The sequence below is a fragment of the Anarhichas minor genome, unplaced genomic scaffold (assembly GCF_050575085.1).
Source record: "Anarhichas minor isolate MPS153535 unplaced genomic scaffold, ASM5057508v1 ptg000014l, whole genome shotgun sequence".
NCBI classification, from domain to species: Eukaryota; Metazoa; Chordata; class Actinopteri; order Perciformes; family Anarhichadidae; genus Anarhichas; species Anarhichas minor.
The window spans coordinates 8,606,551-8,630,194 of NW_027466460.1; the positions used below are offsets into that span (position 1 = coordinate 8,606,551).

Genomic DNA, 23,644 nt, shown 5'->3' on the forward strand with positions numbered 1-23,644 from the left:
TGGACGATGACATCCACTCACTGGTGTTGGATGTACGGGGGATAAACATCAGGTGAGTTTATGTTTAACTGATTCTTCAGCTGAGGTCAACATTTAAGCACTCTTCACCCTCATTCATCTCCCTTGTCTTTCTATTTTATCCCTGCAGTAGTACCAACTACATAACGTGTCCCGCAGACCCCAAGAAGACATCAGGCTTCCTATTGTCGTTATGACCATCAAAAATCTCAAGGAGGAATTCAGCTTTGAAGTTGAGGTATAGACAGATACAGATACAGACGGCTTCCATGTCTTGGTGTCAGAACAAACAAAGGTGTGATGCATAGTTATGGGTTTCTTCCTTGCAGTCACCAGATTCATGCTTTCTTCCAATCTTTGAAAAAACATTTAGGCGTTAGATAATACAAATTGTCGGTGGCGTTTCAGGATGAGCAATTATCAAAGCAGGACACGAGTGTACCCGTCCATCTGCTTTATGCCTATGAGCCTGGATGATGGCTGGAACCGGATACAGCTCAATCTGTCAGACCTCACCAGGGGGACCTATGGAACGCATTACGTCATGACGCTGCGTGTAGAGGTCAGAGACGGACTGGGAACCAGCTGTCTCCAGATGCACTTGTGTGCCTGTAGATCCTCATTTCTGTTGCTAATTTCTGAACTGTTTTCCTCTCAGATCCACGCTGTCGAATAAGGAGAGTTTACTTCTCAGACAGACTGTCAAATACCAGATGAAATAAACAGCATTAAATACATCTGTATCAATAACCTAGACAATAAAAAAACACAGGTAAATATAACTAAATCTATGGTTAAATAATAATATACTGCTATCTACTAGTAGAAATGGTAAACACTGTGCTCTGCCTTCACTCAAGGAACAGAATATGGTGGAAAAATAAATAGCAGTGCCAACAGCAACAACTCTGTGAACACAAACATGGCTTTGATTAAACTATGTTACGAACTGTATTGTATTAAACAATGCACTGATTAATCGAAAAGTGTATTCTTGCTGTATACATGGATAAATGCATATTAAATCACCTTTAGTCCACTACTGTTGCTAACATACCCCCATCGGCCCAGATGTATTTATTTATATTCATTAATTTATTTTTCTTCTGATGTTACCCTGGTATGTGCTTGCATCATCGACTGTAAATAGCAATTGCTCGCATACGGTCATATTGCTTTGACTTTTATTTTGAAATCTTCGCACTTCCGGGTCACCTGTCTTGCTTTGCGTCTCTCTTGAAAAGAGACATTTACTAAAAATCTAAATCGGCTCGTTGTTTGACTTTGGTTCTCTCGTATTTTGGTTTTTTGGCTTCAGACAACAAAAACGTGAAAACAGCGGTGCTTTTCCATTCTCCTGTTTCTCGTTTAAAACGTGGTATTTCTGCGTGTGTGCTGTAAGGAGGAACTAGTATACAGCTCAGGCGGGGCTGTTCCTCCCTCTGTCCCGTAGCGGTCGTCTCAGCTCATCTGTGTACATTTACAGCGACAACAACCCGTTTCCAGCCGGGGACACCGGGACTAGCGAGGCTCACGTTGAGGGAGTATCTCTGACCGGAATGCCCCAACAGCACCGCTAACACGTTTTCACGGCTGACGATGGCTTCGGTGCGGATGGTCGGCAAAGTTACGGCGAGACTTTTGGGAAGTATTCAGCCTCTTCGCTGCGGTCTCAAAACTACCCGCCCGCTTCCATTTCTTCACCAGGTAAAGCAACCCTTACACCGACGTTGAGTACTTGCACCACCGCGCGCACACACGTTTGATGGACTGGTTTCCTGCTTTGTGAACACAACGCGGTGTACTTTGCTACACTGTGTCGACGTTAATAGCTAACGTCAGTCATTCGAGGGCATTGTTCAAAGACTGATTTCTTTTTTTTTTCTGTTGCAACAACTTCACCTGTCTAAAATCTGGTGTAAACCTATAACTAAAATAAGAGCTGTTGGTTGCTATTGTGCTTGAATGTGATCCATTTTCACATTAGCTCTAATTGAGGTATTTCAACTGTGGAGAGAGGCAACTCTCTCACTATCTGCCCCTGTCTGTAATTCATTATCTGTTTTCTATTTTAAATAACGAATCAATTATTCATGTGCATTACCTTCCTCTACAGGGGAACATGACCGACTGACCATCACAGCACCTCCTCACTAAAGCAGTGCTCATTCAATTACCCCTCTAAGGAAGCTGTTAATGGAGAAAGAGACCATGATTAGGCTGCTATTTATACACTTCTAAACTTTAAGTAGAGACTTGCTTTGCCCTTCACAATCCCAAGAGACACCATTAACGCTGCTGTACTCTGCAGCTGACAGTATGCTCAGCATCAAGATCAATATATTATTAGCATAATGCTAGAGTTGTGCATTAGGCTTGTCTGCATTTATTTTTCAACACTGATCATCATGTCCGAGCAATTGTCAAAGATGGAGCGTAAATGTCTTCCTGTATGAATCACTTGAATGCTCAGTTTGAGAGAGAGAGAGTGGTGGTGCTGCAGAAAATGAAACCCCACATGGAGCATAACCAAGAGGCGTCTGTGGGTCTACTTACTCCTGTTATTAATGAACTGTTAAATTGGCCAGTTAAATCTCAAATGTATGACCCATTTTTGTCATCCATTGCAAAAAAATATGCAGAGGTCAGCTGAGTCGTGAGCTCCTGAGCGGACGCCCCGTATCTGTGCAGGACGAGCGGGGCACGCTGTGTTGCTAAATGCCAAGATAGTCTCCATGCTGAGTGAATATTAACTTACAGTTTGAGGGATTGAAGAGAATTACATTATTTCGGTTGGATGGGCAAGCTGCCATGAGTCACCCCTCAATGCAAGTGTGACCAAGATGATTTCTATTTTTACACTGCATCATATATATAATCACAGCAGCAGTTTTCCCATTTCCCCCTTTTGGCAGACTGTCTTGCTCCGGCTACCCATGGACCAGCAAACCCAATTTAGACCTCTAAGGGCAAAGACACACAGAGCGCCGACATTATTTAAACAAAAACGGAACTCCTCTAACTCATCGGTGTGCTCGGCGTGTTCCAAACTCCCCTCTTTGAACCTCTGAAGATACAGCAGTTTAGCCTGCTTAATTACATGCAACAATGGTCCTTGCAATTTCAGGGCCAACGTCTTTAACTCCTCCATCACCCCCCACTTTGGAGGAGTGGCAGCATACCGGGTTGTTTTTGAATAGGCTGGTACAACACGTGCTGTAAGAGAGCCATTGACAAGACAGATTGTATAAATACGGCTGCCTATAAAACCAGTTTTAGGAATCCATAAAGCAAGATGGCAGTTTATATATGAGATGATCTAGGAAACAGTAGCTAGTGATAAAAGGGATCAGTGTTGGATAAGCAACTGAAAATAGATCTCCTTGAATCGGTGTTTGCTAAATCAGTTGAGTGTGCACTTTCGGCTGCTCTTGTGATACCGCAGTCGGGGGAAAGTGTCCTTTTACGTCTGATTTTATTTAAAGGATTTGTAAAATGAGACATCATCCACTAGTATGCCGGAGATAAAGCCTCAAACAACATCTGCTTTCGTTTTTCTAGTGCCCTCAGCAAAGGATTACCACTTGGGGAAATGTTATCAAGGCAGACAGTCACATTGCTGTTTTCATAGTGGGCTGCCATGTTTGTGACTCCTGGATGTGTGGGTGACTACCAGTAGCAGGTGTGATTGCAAACCAACCTATTTCCCGAACTCCAACTCCTTTTAAGCATGGAGTGACAACACCGCAACACATTGTGTTATGGTTGTGTTCCTTCACATATACATTTAAATATTAAATAATAAGTACATGTATGCCTGATGGAGAGACAAATATCTATACCACAGAAACCTTTGTCACGGCCATTTTTTTTGTCTGACATCTGGCTCCATCTGCACATTTCATCATCTAGAGATGGCATTATAATGGAAGATGGAGAAAGTTTCATCTCAGCAAGCCTGACTGCCTGCTTCTCAGTGTGAAGACGGGCAATGCCAGGCCGGCATAGCGGCTGTTCCTTATGCGGGCAGCATCCACAGAAGTATCTCTTTCAGACTTGTGTTTCACTCTGTAAATCAACGTCTTCTTGATCTTGGGACCAGTGTTGCTCAGTATGGGAAATACCTTCAACAGAGCTCCATTTTAAACCTGGTATTAACATGTGATCTGGGTCAAGTAAGCGTACCCTATATTCCATCTGGGGACTTTCGTTGCATGTCATACCGCTTTCCCCCCCATGTTTCCTGTCTGCTTCTCTTCTAACAGCTGTCCAGTAAAAAAATGATTAAAAAGATGTATGAGGGGAAAATGCATTTAATGTAAAGTGTAGGCCTATTGCATGCAGAACCAGTTGGAATGCTTTCAGATAGAACACATCAGGAGGTGGTCTGGCTCACATGTAATCAGATCAACACATTTTTAATTAAATAAAATCTGCCCAACAAGGTAAAAGGTCACCTAAAGTCTTATACTTTTCGCAAACGGTCTCAAAGCTCGTCAAGGTTCTCCGTTTCCTTTGCCCGTCTGCCTCCGTGTGTTGGATGTGCACAGAGAGGCGAACTCATGCCGAACAAAAAACCCACGGGGGCCGTGCCTGATGGCGGGACGTCACTCATGCGGATGCGGCAAGCATAAATCAAGCTTGACTGTGCCACTTCGTCCTGTCTCAAGCAGGACTGGCAAAAGGCTATGGATAAGCCCCTCTCCTCTGCAAATGAAAAATAAGTAGGGTGAATGCACCATTGCTTCCCTTGACCTGGCGCTCTTGAGATAACGAACACTTATTTATAACAGATGTAAATGCAGTATGTCCTCTTTAGGAGTAACTCAGCCATCTAGATACAGATCTCAAGGTAACATCAGGCGTGAATGGGGTCGGAGTTTTCAGTCTTTTTCAAAACTCCAAATTGACACTAAGAAACTGTAATGCTATATATATATATTAGTATATTATAAAAGTTGACAGTGTTTCCTGTGCATGTATTTTGTTTGGCACAGGCTTTAAAGCTTAAACTTGCAATCTACTGGAGCCAAGTCATTAATTATTCCTTGTAGGAATGCGCATCGACAATAAAAATCCATGTATCATCTTGGTGGTTAAAATACAACATAAATATGTCACTTAATGTTTTGGTCAGTCTTGGTAACAGTCCATGGTAGACGTATGTGAGAATCTTATCGGTGAAACAACACATTTCTTATCGAGTTCAAGGTTGTTTTGAATCCAACAAACTAGTAATCCACGGAGTTCACTTCTTGTCCCTGCGTGACCCTGTGATGATGCATTACTCAGCCACGTGTGACCAAAGGGGAAATGTGATTCAACACATTTTTGTGGCAGCTTTGAATTTGAATTCACGACAGGAGGTTGCTGTTGTTTGAAATTGTTATCGTAGCATCCCCTTTAAATCTTAGCATCTACCACATGGAGTCTAAGTCAGTGTCCCCGTATTTGTCGCCCTCTTGTCGGCGTTCAGCTCCTTCTTTGAGTTAAGCTCGGCTGTGTTTGAGTGTTTGGGGCTGAGTAGCGATTAACTGTAAGAGTAGTCCCGCGTAGCCAGACCAGATCTCCCCAGAACCAGAGAAAGGTCTGGCTCCACACATTATCATTCTGGCATGGGGCTTGTTTGTACGTCTTTAAACCACGTCTTGGGCGGCGCGAAGCACAGGATGCAGTGACAGCAGCCTTACTAATAGAGAGGAGAGTGCCGCAGCGGCTTATACCCACAGTCCACATGCAGTGAGCCAGACTACCATAACAGCAAAAGTCCTACTCATAAAAATAATGGTCTAGAAGATCAATGAAAGTCTGAACTCCTTCTAGTTTCAGTGAAGACACATGAAAAGATCTTACAAACAAACAATTAACCTCTTGTCATGGTAGAATAGCTGTAAGGAACTTGCTTGACTAAAGGCCATCTTCACATTCCGAGTTGAATAAATTAAATTTGTCATTTGGAGTTTTACCGTGTATCCATGTTTTCCTCCTTTTTCTTTTTTTTTTTTACATATTTTGAGAGGACGTTTAATCGTTTGAGTTCACCCAACATTGTATTTGTCATATTGGCATGAAACGTCCTGTTCAAACTCTCTCTCCTCTTCCTGCCCTCCGTACCGCTGTTATCTTCATCCCGCTGCATTTCCTCCCCCCTTAACTCACTGCATCACTGGATAGCAGAAGACAAATGCTTCAATGCAAATCATTTTCATGGTACAGTGCTGCTGTTCTTATGGCATCGGGGAGTAATTCACTTTCTCTTCTCGCTCGCCTTTCTTTTTCGCTCCAGCCATTTATCACCGTCACAGATTTTCCTTTCCACCTGCTTCAAGCCATGCCTGCCAAATATAATCACGTGTGCATGTGTGTGTGTGTGTGTGTGTGTGTGGAAAAGCGACGTCCCTGTCCCTTAATGAGAGTGGGAGGAGATATATTTGATGCATCAGGCCGTTTGTGACAGGATTCATCATGGAGTGACCTGCTGGGGGACTGCAGGGAAAATGAGGCTGCTTGTCACCATGATAACCCTGATCGTTGCTCGAGCAGAAGCCCCCGGCCCGCCTCACTGCAGAAGAGGGAGATGACGGTTTGTCTCCTCTCGCTGCCCTCTCTCCCTGTTGGCGTGGCATACATAAACAAACGCACAGCTCAAGGGGTAAATATACCTTCATGCTGATTGTTTTCAGAAAAGAATCGTTGGAGGAAATTGTTTTCAGATGAGAAGCAGGTGTGCGGGGTTGTTCCCCCCCCCCGCAGCAGCAAATTGACTCCCGAACTGTGCGAAAGGACAATGAATAAACAGCGACTGCCCTGCATTCTGAATATTGATTAGCTGTGTAAATGGGAAGGCTGTTTTTGTTTTGACAAGCGAACAAGTGTTAAATTGAGGAGACGGTGGTGACGTTAGTCGTCATGTGGAGTAGCATCGCCCATTCCTTTCTGCAGGCTGTGTCTTGTGACATGGGTGTGATCGCCTATTACTCGTGTTTGTACAGGCTTGTTCAGGCAGTACAGTCTTCAACCTGCAGTCTGTTACAACCCTTTGTCATGTGTTTATTTAACCTATGGGTGTGTCTGCCTCTTTGCATGGGTGTAACCCCTGTGAAACCATTTTTGACTTACAACTTTAACTTATTTATATTCCAACACACTAGCTGACGCTTCTTGCATTCTAGTGCTTATAATCGCCGTCTTCCACACATTCTACACGTCTAAACAAGTAGAAATTATAAAACTAATCCGCATACAAAAAGAAAGAATCACAGCAAAATGTGTACGACCTCAATGTAGCTTAAATTCACAGAGATGTAAGTTGTGTAATGGTGTCAATATTACCGCCACTTCATAATCCTGCACTGACGTGTTGTGTAAGAGAATTAGAGTGAATGAATACAGGTGCTACATTTGATATTCAGGTCATTAATATAGCAGCAAACTATTTGCATTATAAAGATATAGTGTGTGTGTGTGTGCGCGCAATGTCAGGAGAAGCAGAGATTTTAATTTGTCTAGTACTTTGGTTTATGATCAAATATCTGCAAAATGAATGATATTCAGCTGCGCTATCGTTGTGTTTAATGCTAATTAGCATTAGTGTTAGCTTGCTAACCCGCTAAGATGGTTAACCCTGCAAACTATCTACTAAACATCGGCGTGCTAATGTCATCATTGAGCTCAAAGCACTGCTGTGCTGTAGACAGTCTTGAATAATAAAAAAATATATATATATTGTCTGCCTGTGAGTTCTCGGCATTTAGCAGTCAAATTGTCCCCACAAGGAACATAAAAAACGTTATTGCACTTGCTCCTTGTCTCTTTCATTAGCTGTAATAAGGCCAGGGGGGGGCACGTCCACTAATAGTCTGATACAAAAAAACCTAACTCTCGGGGTCGTCTGTGCTATAAATACACGTTCCAAATAGTTCTGTAATGTCGTTGTAGCGCTATGTGCTGCAGAAAGTAATAACACGGGGCCAGCAGCATGGCTGTAGAAAGGGACTATTCATCACATGGCTCTCAAGCTGCATTATCTGCCACCGCGGCCACGTTCTGTTGATTTAGAATGGGATTGGTATGTGTGCACATAGCATACAAACTGCCTGGACTCAGTCAGCCATTAAATTGTCTCCATATGATCTCACACACACACACACGACGTAAAGAGACAAACAGTCCAGCCTCGCCCTTGATGCATATAGCTCCAGCTCCACTGTTTACACATCAGCAATGTGAGCACAGTTGTTGCTCAAAATAAACTACTTTTGACGTGAAGTGTTAGCTAACGAGAGCGACGAGGAATAGGCATTTTATTCTGGTGCACCCACTGTATGTGTTGGCAGCCAGCGCCTGCACCACTCAGTTTAATGAGGCGCTATGGCTGCAGAAGGTGGTAGAGGCGGCTTATAAGACGTGGATCCAGGCTGTTTAACATACTGGCAATGTGCGTTGCTGTCTGAGGTTAACTGTGAGGAGTCTCAGAATAACTTAGACTTTTTGTCAACTGTCAAGAGATTCATCTATATACCATTTATTCCAGCTATCCCTTTAATTTCTCTGGTTGTATTAGGGCCAGTGGTTCCCAATTCTTTTGGCTCGTGCCGCCCTAAAACAAAACCGTGTCTACTTGCAAACCCACATTACACGTTATGGCCTCAATGTGGAGGTGAGCAGTTTAACCTAAGAGCAATATTTCTTTCTCAGATTGTTGTATTAGAAAGATTTTATAGGGCTTAAGTATACGAAGGCAGTGCCCGTTTGCTAGATAGTAATATAGTAAAGTCAGAAAAAAAACATTTTATTTAAGACCCCAGGTTGGGCAACCACATGAGGCCAATGTTGCAAATCCATAAGTGGGACTGCTGAATGGACAGTATGGATTTGTGTTTCTGGTGATTTATGCTTCAGCGTGATGAAGCACCTGGCCTTTCAGATATTTCATTTGCAAATTGGCTTATGGGAAGCCAGAAACGTCCTATAAATTATTTCAGATTTTCCAGAAAATGACCGGTGTGTCAAAATATAAAACTACACAAAGATAGATTATATGCATCTGTACTGCGCTGAATGTATCACCACTTAAAACAGTTTCAACAATGAGAAAAGCTATTAACACTTAACTATGCTTCTTTCAAGCCAACTGTTAAGTTTCACTGGTACGTAATAATTCACACGTATATATATATATCCCCTAAAAATAAGTTTTCCCATGGTCCATTGGGAGCTGGTGTGCTGATGCGTAGGTGGTAAAGCTTTGTGACAGCTTTCAGCTGTGCAATAGCATCTGGAGATCTCACACAAGCTGAACAGCTTCAATTGTGTCCCATTGGGATCACTTGGTTTTGCTCTTTTTGGGACAGAGTATTTATAAAAGCATGTTGTCCTTCACAGTGTGGTGCACAGCATCATTACCAAGCTGACAAACACTGGAAATGTGTACGTAATCTCCAGATAACAAGAACCGTTTTAAGCTTGCCTACATTTCTCTCTGTTTCACCTCCTGGCTTTCTGCCACTATAGTCCAGAATGGGTTGTTGTCTTCGTGGTTCACACACACACACACACACACACACACACACACACACACACACACACAAAAGCCTCTGGTCATGAACACAGTTACTCATTTCGGTCTGTGAATGTTGTTTTCCTGTTAAAGTCCCGTTTCCTAACCAGCGGAGTGTGAAGGACTTCTGCACATCTGGCCTCCACTCAATCACTGTGCCTCAAGGCCTGGCTGCTGTGTCAGTCCATGAAAACGGGCCGATCCTCTTTAATGGGATATTGATCGAACAAATTCCCAGCTGGAGGACAAAGGCGATGGGAGAGAGTGGCTGCCACATCCCTAAATGTCAGCTGGACCCGTCTTGACTCTCGGCTGAATAGGAAACGCTGCAGAGGAATCTGTTGTTGAGGTTCAGGCGGCCCAAGTCTTTCAACACCAGGAAGCTAGTGTTCACTGCTCTTAGTAGGAAAGTGAAAGACGAAATATGTATCACTACTATCCAGAATCTGAACATATAATTGTCACATTTAGTACAATCATGTTGGTTTGATATTATGGAGATATTCAGCTGATTGTCTACTGTGAAGTTCTTTGTGTCTGCTTTGTAGCACGTCCCAGAGGCTTTAAACGTTAAAAAATACATGTTTACATGTAAACTAAAAAAAAGACTACACCCCAGGAATGTCAAGTACGGAGTGGTAGAGTGGTGGTGGAGAATAATAATGAGCAGTACCCTATTGAGGCCCTCTCTATTATCTGCAGCAGTTCCAGAATACAATTGTACTTTTTTTTTTATTGAGAAACAAACTGGCATTTCATTAAGCGCTAAAGGCTGCAGCCTTTAATGAAGAGCTGGTTTAATCAGTAGAATCTGTACTTTAGGCTCGTCAGATAGATTACACACCGGTTAGAAAGGGAGGTTCAAAGACACCTAGTTATTGAAGAAATTCTTACTTTTTGAGTGGCTCTTTTTCAAGATCCTTCATGTCACGCCGCTCTGGATCCGTTTTACTCTTTAATGTCAGTTTACCGGGGCAGCTTGTTCCGATTGTTCTCTGTGCTCAAGCGTTTAAAGACAGAACAATCGGAACAAGCTTCTAATGCTCTCTGTGTTCTTTCTGTCTCTGTTGTGTTTTGTCTTTATTTATTTATTTCCTTCTTTTCTTTTTCAGGTTCAAAAAAGGCCGTCTGTACTTGGAGACTGTCGAGCTCTTTTCTACAGTACCCTCGCACCCTCCAGTGGTAATACACAGTTACTACATCCTCTCCAGCTGGGGTAGGGGGGGGGGAAGCTTGACTTGATGATCTGTGCACAAGACATATAGTATAAAGATGATTTCCTCCTCGTTGTGTTGCAGATGTGTCTTTGAGGTACAAATATGGCCGTTTGGTTCTGGAGGTCCCCTTGCCCTCCAGGCAAGAGAAGTGTCTGTTCTTCCTCAGGCCCATGCTAATGAGCGTAGGAGACCTGGTGGCAGATCTGCATCGAGAAGACCCCGGAGCCACAACTTCAGTTTTCTCCAAGGGTAGGCCTCCACACGCGTTAGCTTAGCTTAGCTATGCACCAGCCCGGTCACATTCTTGCGGCTTTAGTCAGTCAGGTGGTTTGACAGGTTCTGTGTTGAGAGTGAAAGTGGTGTGAGTGGACTGGTTTCACACAATGTTTGCAGTTTGCACAAACCATTATCTCCACTGACTAAATGTTAATGTTAAGTGTCACTCATGAGCAGCTCAACCAACGAGTGATTTTCTTTCATCTGAAAGGATTTTTAGAGACATAAAGAGGTACAAGCAGCCAGTATTTCACCAAAACAAAAGCAGAAAAGTTAGAAAATGAAGAGTTTTCTTCAACAGAAACATTAGTTTTCTTACTCTTCCCTTTATCCACTGCAATAGGTGATATGCAGCTAACTGTAAAGGGCAGTTACAAGGAAGCACTGTATTTGAACTGTCCCTGTCGGTCCATAATGCAACACCCCTGCAGTGCATTTTAAGTAAAGGGTGCGACTCACATTCTCCTGACTGGAAGAACAGGCTGTTTTCCTGAGCAATCGCTCCGTCCATCTACACCACCTGAATGCAACACATGCAGGCACTTTGTACAGAAGCTGCTGAAAGGTGTCCTGCAAATACCTGAGGCAGGGTGGCGTGTAGATGATGTATCATTTCAGGAAATAGGGCATGTTGGAACTAAGGTGCACAGATATTACATTATGCAACATTGGCGTCCTCCTTATTTTCTCCCATATGTCTCCTTCCTTTGAGAAGACCTTTGGTTCAGCCGTGATGAGTAACTCGGTGTGGGCTGTAAATGATCGACTGCCTCCTTTTATGAGCTTTATGTAGTGCAGTGGCTCCCAGCCTATTTCCCTCAAGCCTACTAAATAACCTACTATTTATGAGTGAGGAAAAAAATTCATTGACTTTTGAATAAATTATCGAGTAAGTGGGTTATTGTAGTTTGAGTACTACGTGTGAAAATCTAATTTTGACTTTTTTTTTTTAGCTTAAATGGCCAGCCTGTTGGAAAACATTTGTTTTACTGAGCCATGAGAATATAAAGTTATAGGATTGCAATAAAAGTACTAAACGATTGCCCTCCTCTAACAGATGGAGAGCCGATATCAAACACTATGCTGATAGACGCCCTGTTGGACAAGGACTTCCAGCTCGTCATCAATGATGCCGTTCATAATGTCTGCGCTCCTGAAAAGGGTACAACACATTTCTGTCCGGTCATAAATGTTCCTCACGTCGTCTTCTCCGCAATTGATACTGAGGCCTGCTGATAAATAGCAGTGGTTATCTCTCCAGGCATGACTCATCTCACTGTTTCCTTATTCTTCTGCAGTGGGTACCAGTGAGCATGCCTTGGAGTTGAAGGACATGAAGCATGTCGTGCATCTGCTGCACACGGCGCTCCACCTGCCTGAACACCACCTGCTGAAAGAGAGGCAGCTGCTGGAGAGACTGGACAACCTCAAACAGGAGCTGTCCCCTCTGGAGAAGGTTAGTAGACGTGTCTCAACATCTGTATGCCACCGAACCGCTCTTTCTCCCTCATTACATCGCCTCGACCGACTCTTTTTATTGCCGTTTTGAAAGGACCAGATGACTGTCCTGTTGGGTTTTGTTGGCTGGTAACCCATCCCTTTCTTGTATTATTGCCTGACCACAACAGATGAGGGCACAGCTGTCCCACACAGCAGATTTCCGGAGCTCCAGGGTCATCTGGACCGGCATGGCCTTGTTATCTGTGCAGGGTGGCGCTCTGACCTGGCTCACATGGTGGGTCTATTCATGGGACGTCATGGAGCCGGTCACTTACTTCATCACCTACGCCACCAGCATCGGAGTCTTCACCTATTACGTCCTTACCAAACAGGCAAGTCTCAATAAGACTTTTATGTCCATCCATTAAACAGGAAACCAGCAGTTAGCTTAGCATAGAGACTGAAAACCACTAGCCTGGTTCTGTCTGAAGGTGTGGAGATCCGCAGACCAGCACCAGACAATGTAGGAATGGGGTAATTTTCTAGTCTTCATGTGCTACTGAGCAACTTCTATAGGTATGAACAGGGCCCCGCCCCCAACGCTGTATCCAGTTCTCTTCATACATCCATGGTTCGGTACCTAACCGCAAACCATAACCCCACAAATTGTTGATATCTACAGACAGAACCAGGCTAACTGTTTCCCCGTTTCCAGTCTTTATGCCGAGCTAAATGCCTAATTGTTATATATTCATATTTAACAGACAGTTAAAATATTAACATCACTGCCATATCTAACTCTACTCCTTTTAAGATCGTTATTCAAACATGAAGCTCTGTTCTACAAAATCATGCTTATGTGTGCAGGTATGTTTTTCCTCGTCACATTAATAACAAATATTCTTTCCCTCAGGATTATTTATACCCAGACGCTAAAGACCGACAGTTCCTGCGTTACTTTTATAAGGCGGCCAGCCAGAACAACTTCAACGTCGAAAAATACAATGAACTGAAGGACGAGATGGCTGAGGTTGGTCGATTGGTTCACTCTTTACAATCCTGCAGACGCAGACACTTTAGAGTCACAACCTACCTCACCAACACATTTTGGACACATACAAATGTAGGAAGAACATGTGCTAAAATATAAAGATGTAGGAGCAGAAATTAGAGAATTGTTTTTAAGCTCAGTCTACGGCCCTGCTAGCAGCTCCTTGAGGCTAGTGCTTTGAGCTAAATGCTAACATCTGCATGCTAACTCGCTCACATGACGATACTAACATGCTGATGTTTAGCTATTCTAATGTTACTGATGTTACGTCACCATAGTTTAGAGTCTTTGTGAGTTAGCACTAAACACAAAGTACAGCTGAGATTGATGGGGAAACATCAGGATGTTCTAACGAAATGAAAATTGTACTCTTAAGCATTCATTGTTTCCAGAAACTGTAAAAAGGATAATCCACTGCCTTGTGGGAATCCTGCTGACTCAGCCATTAGTGACGAGTGGTCTGTGTTTTCTGTGCGTCAGGTGGAGGAGGACCTGAGACGTCTGAGATATCCCACTGAATTTCAGCTTCCACTTGAACAGCTCCAGCCTAAGCCGTGAACAAAGCCATGATGAATAACGGTCACTTAGACCGTAACGCTCCAGAGTAAAAACGAATTTTCTGCTTTATTTTGATAATGGTGCCTTTCTACCGGAAATCCATGTCATTGTGTTTTGTTTAGTCTTGGTAATGATGCCAATTATGTCTTTGAGAAAAGTACAAACACTGAGGACTAATGAAATATAAAGTATTCCCAAACATTGTGAGCATGTCCTGTCTGATCTGTGCTGTTGTGGATGTACTCGCTGCTAGAAGACAAGTCATAACTCCAAGTTCTTTTAATGGATGGAGACTTCAGGGGAAATAAAGACATCACACGAATACACGTTTTGCCACAAAAAGACTGAAAGTTTTATAAAATGTTTTCACTCAATGGGGAGCAAAACAGTAGCTGAAATGTCATAAGCGATTTGAATACACAAAGTCACAACAATAATCCAGGACCAATGAATGCTGGTAGCTTTGTTTTTTTCCTGAGTCATAGTTCATGTGATGCAAGTGTTTCAGATCCACAGTACAGCTTTAAAAACACCTCTCCTCCCTGAGGTACTTTACACACAGGTGATTGTTGCCATGTTGGGTGCAAATACGCATTATTAAATGTAGTACTGTAAATTGATACAACACAGAACGGCACAAACATGAATTCCCTTTTTGATGGAGCGAGCTTGAAGACAAAACGGCATGTTTATGTGGTGCCTGGATATGAGCGATAGTACCTGTTCATTGGTGCTTATAGAGAGATGAGGAAGTATTAAACCCTGATGTGAACAAAATCATGAGTGACCTGGTTGTCATGCTGTCACCTGCCTCCCAAGATACAGAACGTTGGGAAGTATTGGTCTGGCTTCTAGACATTCCTGCAGCTGACTTTACAGTCGAGACAAACACTCATCTGACATTTCCAGCTTCCTCAGAGTCTGAGGAAAGAATCCCTGTCCAAGGCCGCCGGGAATGTCAGCTTCTACCGTCTTCTCTGCTATTTAGGAAAAACTAAAAGTCAGCTGTGGGATAAGGCAACGTTGGTGTGGTACCGGAGTAGTTTAAACCAGATTAAAGCAAGCGGAAATGTGACAAAAGGCTGAGGAAAAGAACACAGATTGTGGATCATAGTAATTCTGCAGTTGAAAAGCAATTTCTTGAGTGCAAAAAAAGTGTACTGATCTACATGGGTTGGACAAAATAACAGGAACACCGTAAAACATAATGCAATCCAATACAACAAGACCACACACAGTCTGAAAAACTATCCTCTACACTTTTCTGTCACGATTGCAAAAAAAAAAAAAAAGTTAAGCTAAAGAGAATCTTGAAAATGCAAAAAGAACCTCCAACACCTTTTATAAACCAGGTCAAGGTTTGACCCACCCAAGAAGTCTGGTTTCTTCAGAAGAAACTTGATAAAAGAAAACTATTTGGAATGACGTGAGGTTTCAGAAGTGGAGTGAATAGAAGTTGTTCCTGTTATTTTATAACTACTGATTCCATTGTAAATACTACCAATTAGCTGATTGTTCAACGCATGTGTGAATAATAGTGTTCACATCAAAAATATATTTTTTTAAAACAGTAAAATTCTGTCAAATCTCCCAAGAGACACCGTTTTGATTGAGGTCTGAAACTGTTACTTTTTTTGCCGGAAGTACAGTTTCTTGGTGAGCATGGAAGCAAAGCAAGGCACTTGTTTCTTCCCAATGGCAGTGCGGTCATTACTGTTCCCAACACTCCTCATCGACACCTTCCTGTTGACCAGCGTCAGCAATTCAGTGAATTCAAGGGAGTCCCCGTACTTTTGAAGCAGCTCACACAGATCCTGGACATACCAGGAGCCGTTGATGGTCTCCCGGTGGGAGTAGTAGCCTTAACAAACGACACAGGTGATAGGACATGATGGTTAATTACTAATCAGCAAAAAAGGACATTCAAAGTGATGTATGGTGGCCCTGAGAGCTCAACGCGCTTTAACAAAATGCACGCAAATAAACGAAACAACAAGCACACTAAGAAAACATCGTCACCAATTTGACGACACATGCACATTTAGAAAAAATGCTGCAAATCGAGAAAACCCCCCAAAACAGAGTTGCAAAGCAAATAGCACGGACAACAACGGAAAGTGAAAAGTGATGCACATGGCTGGGACTCGTCCGTGAATTTATTGACCTGACAAAATACAACTCATTGTGAAACGGGCTAATGTTTTGGCTAAAACGTTAATAGTTACTTTCAAGTCTCGTAACGGGACAAGCAAGTGAGACTCGGGATATTCTGCTGACATGACTTATTCCATTTGAAATGAAACCACTGAATCATTTAGTTTTATTTGTTTATCCGTTAACAATTCCGTAAACTGCTGACGGAAAGGGAATGTATACATTTATAAATGTCGCCAAACTGCAACTTATGTTGACTTGTTTTATAAAATGTATTAATTCAACAATTTGCAATATTTTTAAAATAACTATCAGCCTGTTTCAAAACAAATTGTACGTATTTCGTCGAATTATTTAAATTGGCAACGCTTAACAGATATCTGCAATAGTGTCTAACTCATGCGATCACTATGTTAAAATATCATAACTACATTTTAGCAATTTTTTCTTAACTTCGTGAGTCACAAACCCACGGAAGCAACAACCGTGTCGCAGCTTTTTCTGTGTCCCTTAGAAACACTTCCTGTTGTTTGTCTTTGCTACTTGCAGCACATTTCTGTTCTTGGTTGTGTTTTTATCCATTTGCAGCATTTTATTCCCTAAATGCTGCACATGTGTTGTAAGAAAAGATTAGGATTTGCAAAGTGCCCTGAGCTCTCAGGACCCTGTATAGATGGCTTAAATAATTCACTGTTTAACACGCTCAAAAACACAATGAAACCAAGTGTGGATCATCCCATCGTGCCGCCAAAGAGCCGATCAGGAGTTCTAGACATTCCCACGGGCTCACCTTCAGCCACAGAGTAGCACATGATGAAATCGGCCCCAGCAGGGAGGGTGTGCACAGCGCTGGCGTCCACCACCACTTCATTCGTCATCCCCTCGTTGTCCACGGCATCACAGGCAGTCACTGGATCATCGTGCTTGTCTCCGCGGCACGCCTAATGACATACAAAGTCACCTTCACTCTCACAGAACCTCGGATTTCAAACTAAAACAGCCGTTTTTTATGCCACATTCAACTGGGTTTCGTGTGCACGTACCTGTAGTATAAAGATCTTTGGCTTTCCTACGAGGCTCTTGCACTTGTCTCCTTTGAACAGGGATGTGATGTGCTGAATGCTGATCTTGCCGTCGTGGGTGTACACGTGATCGTTCTCTCCGTGGCTCAGGAAGACCAGCAGAAAGCAGTCGGCGTCTGAATGGTTTTCCTCGGCGGCTGGTGGGACATCAGGTATTTGTTAAACTCGCTACCGAACAAGTAAAACGCAAGAGGATACCACATGCTGGATCTGAAGTTTGCATATTAAAAAAGGACAACAAGGAAGCAGGTATGAATTAGTAATTAAGTGATCAGGCATGTGCTTACCTTCACTGATTTTATCTAAAACTTCCACCTGTTTGAAGTTATCATAAGCCCTCACTTCAAAGTTCAGGTCCTTCAGTCTAAAAAGAGAGGTGAAGAAAAGTCTTACAGTCGCTCAATAAATACAGACAAGTTCTTAAGCACACAGTTGCGGAATACAACATTTCCTTCTCTAGCAGCTGTCGGCGTAGCGATACCTTTTCTCCAAGTTGTAGCGGTCGGCGTTGGTTCCGTGCCTGTCACTTAACCCAAGGCGCCAGAAGAAGCGCTCCTGGTTAAAGACGAGCGCGAGGCCTCGTTTTCCGTTGTCCATCTTGTACTCCTCTGCAGGGTCCAGAGCTAAAGAGCTGTTTCACAATGACAAAGAGCCCAGGAACAAAGGCAACATTAGGTGCATACTGGTGTCAATTTTAGCAGCATATAGTATAGTGCAAACAAGAGCCATAGTAACTAACAGGAAGAAACCGTTTACCTTCTGATGAAGGCATCAGTCTCGGTTACATTCTCCATGCTCGCTATAAAACACAACACATACATGAATACCCACACAACAATGGAGAATATACTGTAATCGCCACACGACGTTGCACTGAAAAGTCTGGCTTTACAGCTTTTTTTTTTTTTTTTTTTTTTTTTTTTTAGATATCACAAATACTTTGCTGCTTTTCAGGCTTCTTTGTTCAGCAGCACAACTACAGGTGCATGCATTGCTCCACTGCTGGCGGTATGGGGGTCAAGCAGCCATTGTTTCATCAGTTTAAGAGTCCTCGTGGCCCTCAATAGCTGGGTGACCGGTGAAGAAAGATGGCAAAGGCTGCTAAAAGAACAGAGGCCAAAAAGAGACCCTACAGATATGTGGGTCACACTGTGTGTGCTAAAGGCAGCACTTGGAAGGTAGTATGTGACTATCTGTATGTCATCTGCTGCAGTCTAATACAACAGTGTTGCAATAAAATCCTACCTTCATAAAGGGTATAACACTCTGTGTAGATTTGACTTAATGGCCATTTCGGATGCTGTACATGGAGCAGTGTTTCTAATATTTAGTGTACCCTCATTGACAAACACGTTGGGTGGACAATTGTAGGCTCTATTTCCCCAAAAAACCAACAGATCAGTTTCTAAATGACAAAGGATATCAGGATGTATGGGGCAATGATATCCGGTCAACGTGATATGTAGTAATCGAGGCAGTTTGAGTTAATGATTAATCTCACCCTTATTAAGTGAACTGCACTTCGGCTTCACTGGTAATAAAACCTCGTTTGTTTCACTTTTGCTTCGGAAAGAGCAAAGCAAATTCACAAGAAACTTATATAATAGTGCACAAACTTGACAAAAACAAACAGTAGAAGTGTGTGAAACACTCACCCGCCCTGTCTGGTGCTGCTGCTTTGTAGTGTTTTACACTTCCTGGGAAGGCGAGAGAAAGAGCAATTAAGTACACAGTTCAGAATGTTTTCCTAAAATAAAAACCTGTTGTACTAACATTGTGACCGGCAGTAAAGGCGTGACAACTCTTATGATGGAACATAGAAAGTAGTAAAGCGAGCTTCAATCATGATACTGAGCCTTTTACATCGAACAAGAAAAGTCGTTGTATTTACTTTTATAACTTTTAAAATGTCTACAACTGATGTCTACTGTTAATAACAAACGTTCGTGTAAATGTGTTACCTTTACATCTGTCTTCTGTCGTGTTTGACATGGTCCCTGCTTTGACTCCGCTCCAACTGGCACCGCAGAAAAATGAATCGCTTCGTCAAAGCAACCCGATGAGCCGGGATATATAGCCCCTCCCCTTTTTAAATCTCATTGGCTGAAAGTGACAACCGGAGAATGCGATTGGCTCTCACGCCCGTCAGTCAAAGTTGAACAAGACAGAGGTTACGTGCTCGCCACACTGCAACGGCGACTAATCAAACGTATAAATACAGGGATTAACTACGTCATGAAGTCTGATTCAGGTCATAAATTAGATTAGGGTTAGAGCAGCCGAAGAAATTACGAGGGGCTACATTTCTAATCCAGACTATTGTTAAATAGAATTATCTCACATTATTAAAAATAATGTCTTTTCTCTTTGATGAGGCATCAATCGACTCCACTCTGAATGCTGTTTACAAGAAACAGTTTCTACAATAATGTCTATGACGACAAGTGACACACAGAATTATCAAAAAAAGCATGTTTCTTCATATTTATGACACATTTAATCCACAGTGTTATCACATTGGTGCAATTCCCATCATGTGATACAGACAAAACATTTTACACATACACAAGGGACAGACTTCTTATTCATCACATGTTCCTATTTGGGTTATGGGAGGGGGAAATGTGCGGTAATGGTATATTTAAAAGTATTATATGTTAAATAATTTATTGAAAGTTGACCTGGAACTAAATACATTTGCTGTGTATTACAGGGGAAATAAAGACAAAGGTCTGAAACTGTTAATTTAGTCAGTTTAGGAACTTCCTTGTAAGAACAGCTCAATTTACATCACTCTGTTTTACCCATAATAAGTGCCAAAATATATTGTTTTATTTTTCTTAATACCACAAACCTTTGGGAATTATTAGGAATTTACTAACCCATAAAATACAGCGTTGGCTGCTACCCAAACATCGAAGAGCCAGGGAAACTCTGACCACGCTGTCTCCAGTCCATCAAATAACAAACACATTACACCGTATTAACAAAATAATAAACTGCATAGATATAGATATTACATGTTCACTAGGTATTTTCACATTCACTTTGTCTAATAGATGTCTACATTTCAAAACTCCAATAAAAGGGAGACGATGGACACAAGTCAGTGCGGGCCAAAGAAGCTCCATCCCTGAGCAAATCTGAAAGACAACTTTATTGCTGGGCTCCTTCTGTCAGTGCTGCGCTTTGAATCAGTCCTTTCCACAGTCTTGGTCCTGTGGCGATGTCACAGCTCCTTCTTCACTTCATACTGACACACACAAGACTCTCTCTGGCTGTCCAGGTATGGCTTACATCCCATGTGCATAACAGCGTCAAACAGCAGAGTCACTGCTGACTCACAAGCTGCCAAGAAGGACAGAAAAGAAACAAAAAGAAGATCATGAGCTAATACACAACAGGTGAGCTAGTTTAATAACAGGTTAACACCTTACTGCAAGTGAGTCAGACATGTTTGTGTGTATTTAAATACAGCATACATTACTGATCAAATACAGATTTTATTGTAGACTAAAGATACATTTAATATTTACTTTTGTTGTGAAAATAAAATGACACATAGCAATATCTTATTCACACTCACGGCAGCATAGAGAGGAAGTTAGGACGACAGGTTGGATTAGAATTTAATCTCAATCCTAAAATATAGCATTTGAGACATTTTCAGAACCATAGTCAAGATCAGACCGATTCAAATGTACAAATTAATAACGACAGGGCGAGCGTGATGTTGTAGTTATGAGTCAAGACTCACAGTGTGCTTAAACAGTAACTATCTTACCCTCTGCTGGACATGCTGTGTTTTACACAGTGTACACTTAACTTGCGCCAGCTCTGTAACTTCCCTATTTATCCTTAAACTACAGCTGATAATGAATTTGTTGATTTCATAAGATGTGAATGAAATTTTTTGCAATTGTCTACCGCTGAAGCATACATTTTGTGCAAACGGTTTGCCGTAGTCCAACACTTTCTTTATTGTATTACTTACACCCATGCTTTTCCTACTGCGACATGTTAATACTCGCTTTTAATCAGCAACATCATTACAATTTAACTATGAATGCAAGTGAAGTGTGCACAACATCTAGAAATGAGACGAGTCCATCGGCTCAACGTCTTACCTTGGACACTCTGGGCCAATCCCAGAGTTCTTTGCACATTCCTGCAGATGGTCTCCAGGCAGTCCTGGAACTGCTCGTCGCAGTCGTGCTTCTCACTGCCGCAGGTGTCGTAGCAGCGGTCATGTTGGTTACAACATTTGGTCATGGACGGGATGCCAATGTCAAACTGCAAAAAAACAACAACACGTTTGTCTCTCTTTATAATGTATTTTAGAATGACACTCAAATGTTGCTGCCAGTAGGAGGCATGCATTTCCCTCAATTCAAAATATGCGATAATGGTTCAGTAAAATATGAAAAATTAAGTTTCAGCAATGACAAAAAAAAAAAAGCACAATTCACGCAGCAAGTAAGAAAATTTAACATAACACAATCACACAACCATTGCTCAAATATGTGGAAAAGACGAGTAAAATAAAGTAGGTCATTTGTTCACCATTTAGTATCTTGTAGAAAATCCAATACAGATATTGACTATTTGTTTTATTTTTTTACATTACCGCACAACACTAATGGTCATTTTATACAAGAACCCCTGAAATTTGGTTATTAAAGAGTTGTTCATTTCTGACATCGACCTGATTTGTTTGCAATATAAAAACATCTGGAACATCAGGAATAACACGATAAGTGTGCTTGTCCAAAACAAGTAAGGAACCTCCATAACTCTCTGTCAGACTACCTGAAATCCAAACAGGGGGGAGCCACATCCGTTGGGTGGTGGTTTCTTGTATCCGGGACGAGGTGACGGCTTGTAACCTGTGAGAGAGGAGCAAAGGTGGAGATGTGTCTTGTTCCGTCAGTTATCTTGCTTGTCAGAGATAACCACATCAGTCCACCATGATCAAATGGTTTACTGTGCAATAATGTGTATCTCCTGGCTCCCAAGTGTTGCATGAACTCACAACATTTATTGTCGCCTAGTATTTATCCATAGTTCTTTTTTTTTTTTGACTTGACATAGCAAGGAAAAGCTCAGGGTTGAATAATAAATAAAGAAGCTGGCTTACCATCAGTACACTTATAATGACACAACCCGTCATCGCCACCAAACAAGTCCAGTGCTGCATTCAGGTACGTGTCAATCTTGTGTATTCCGTTACGGATTGTTTTCAGAGTCATCCTCCAGTCTGGAGTCTCTGGCTCTTGATTGCACGCGGACACACCTGTGAGACATCCACAATGGTACAAACTCAAGAGAAACACACATATGTGGCTGTGGTAGTGCATCGTCCACGTAACGTCCGAGCCAGAAACCAGCGTTTCCCGGCGCGTAGGTTTGAATTAAGGCTGGTTTATTCCTCCAAATGTTGTCTTGATAACATCTCAAGTTTCACTTCTGGTTGTTTGAGTTTCTTAACTGGCACCTAGCAGGTAAAGAGCCCACCTGCCCGCAGCTGTGAATGTCGTTTCCGGGTTTGACGCTGTCACGTGACGACTAATAAACCAATGGCGATGATGTCACAAGTCGCCACGTCACGTTTAGCGGTATTAACGATTCTAATAGTCAGAACTGCGAAATCAGTAGTTTACTCAGTTCCACGTAGCACACCTCGGTATCCACAGCACGTGCAGCATATGCATGCAGATACATTTATTTTTTTTAAAGTCAGTCTAATAACAATCAATTATATTTATGTGCCGACTGCTGAAATTGAAATTTAACAGCTGACTCAAGGAGCAAATGCTCCATTAAAGTCGCCCGTGTAGACTAGATATGTGGGTCCACATACATTTTCTGTTAAGTTCTGTACATTCATCAAGAGTGAAACACTTCTCTTATGTGATTATGTGTGTATGCTCTGAAATGCATTTTCAAACTAGCCCATATCTCTTGATTTCTCTTGTCAATGTAAATTCCATTGTTTTATGAGTTAATGTTTTGGGATTAGTACATGTCTTAATACATTTCTCGTGTGTTGGGTCTTTCACAAGACTATAGAAGTGTATTACAAGGGACACACATACAGAGGTCTCCAGTATATTCTCTATAATCACAAAATGACACTTGTGTAAATGTACTTGTGTTACATTCCATCACTGTGCGACGTGTCACCGATGTCTTGTTACTCAAGACTGTACAAAATAAATAGTCTGTTTCACATTTTCCATTCACCTCCACTGTAGCAGCAGAAAGGCCACAACTGACTAAACTTTGGCAA

At 42.1% G+C, this 23,644-nt stretch overlaps 3 protein-coding genes across 3 annotated transcripts; 1 reads left to right on the top strand and 2 right to left on the bottom strand.

The window, feature by feature from the left end:
- Positions 1-1,232: 1,232 nt before the first annotated feature.
- On the top strand, positions 1,233-14,323 carry LOC142949608 (calcium uniporter regulatory subunit MCUb, mitochondrial-like). The gene is made up of 8 exons (XM_076091339.1): positions 1,233-1,725; positions 10,690-10,759; positions 10,876-11,043; positions 12,128-12,232; positions 12,369-12,526; positions 12,699-12,902; positions 13,424-13,540; positions 14,042-14,323. Exons 1-8 carry the CDS (start codon positions 1,618-1,620, stop codon positions 14,117-14,119), a joined length of 1,008 nt encoding a protein of 335 aa, XP_075947454.1. The 5' UTR covers positions 1,233-1,617; the 3' UTR covers positions 14,120-14,323.
- Positions 14,324-14,443: 120 nt separating this feature from the next.
- Positions 14,444-19,379, bottom strand: LOC142949609 (caspase-6-like). The gene is made up of 8 exons (XM_076091340.1): positions 19,317-19,379; positions 19,011-19,052; positions 18,112-18,154; positions 17,837-17,986; positions 17,643-17,719; positions 17,317-17,492; positions 17,064-17,214; positions 14,444-15,980 (listed from the first exon to the last, which is right to left on the bottom strand). Exons 1-8 carry the CDS (start codon positions 19,345-19,347, stop codon positions 15,745-15,747), a joined length of 906 nt encoding a protein of 301 aa, XP_075947455.1. The 5' UTR covers positions 19,348-19,379; the 3' UTR covers positions 14,444-15,744.
- A 450-nt stretch (positions 19,380-19,829) lies between these two features.
- Positions 19,830-22,920, bottom strand: pla2g12a (phospholipase A2, group XIIA). Its single transcript, XM_076091343.1, has 4 exons — positions 22,493-22,920; positions 22,165-22,241; positions 21,483-21,648; positions 19,830-20,703 (listed from the first exon to the last, which is right to left on the bottom strand). The coding sequence occupies exons 1-4, from the start codon at positions 22,710-22,712 to the stop codon at positions 20,585-20,587; spliced, it is 582 nt and encodes a 193-aa protein (XP_075947458.1). The 5' UTR covers positions 22,713-22,920; the 3' UTR covers positions 19,830-20,584.
- Between the last annotated feature and the right edge of the window lie 724 nt (positions 22,921-23,644).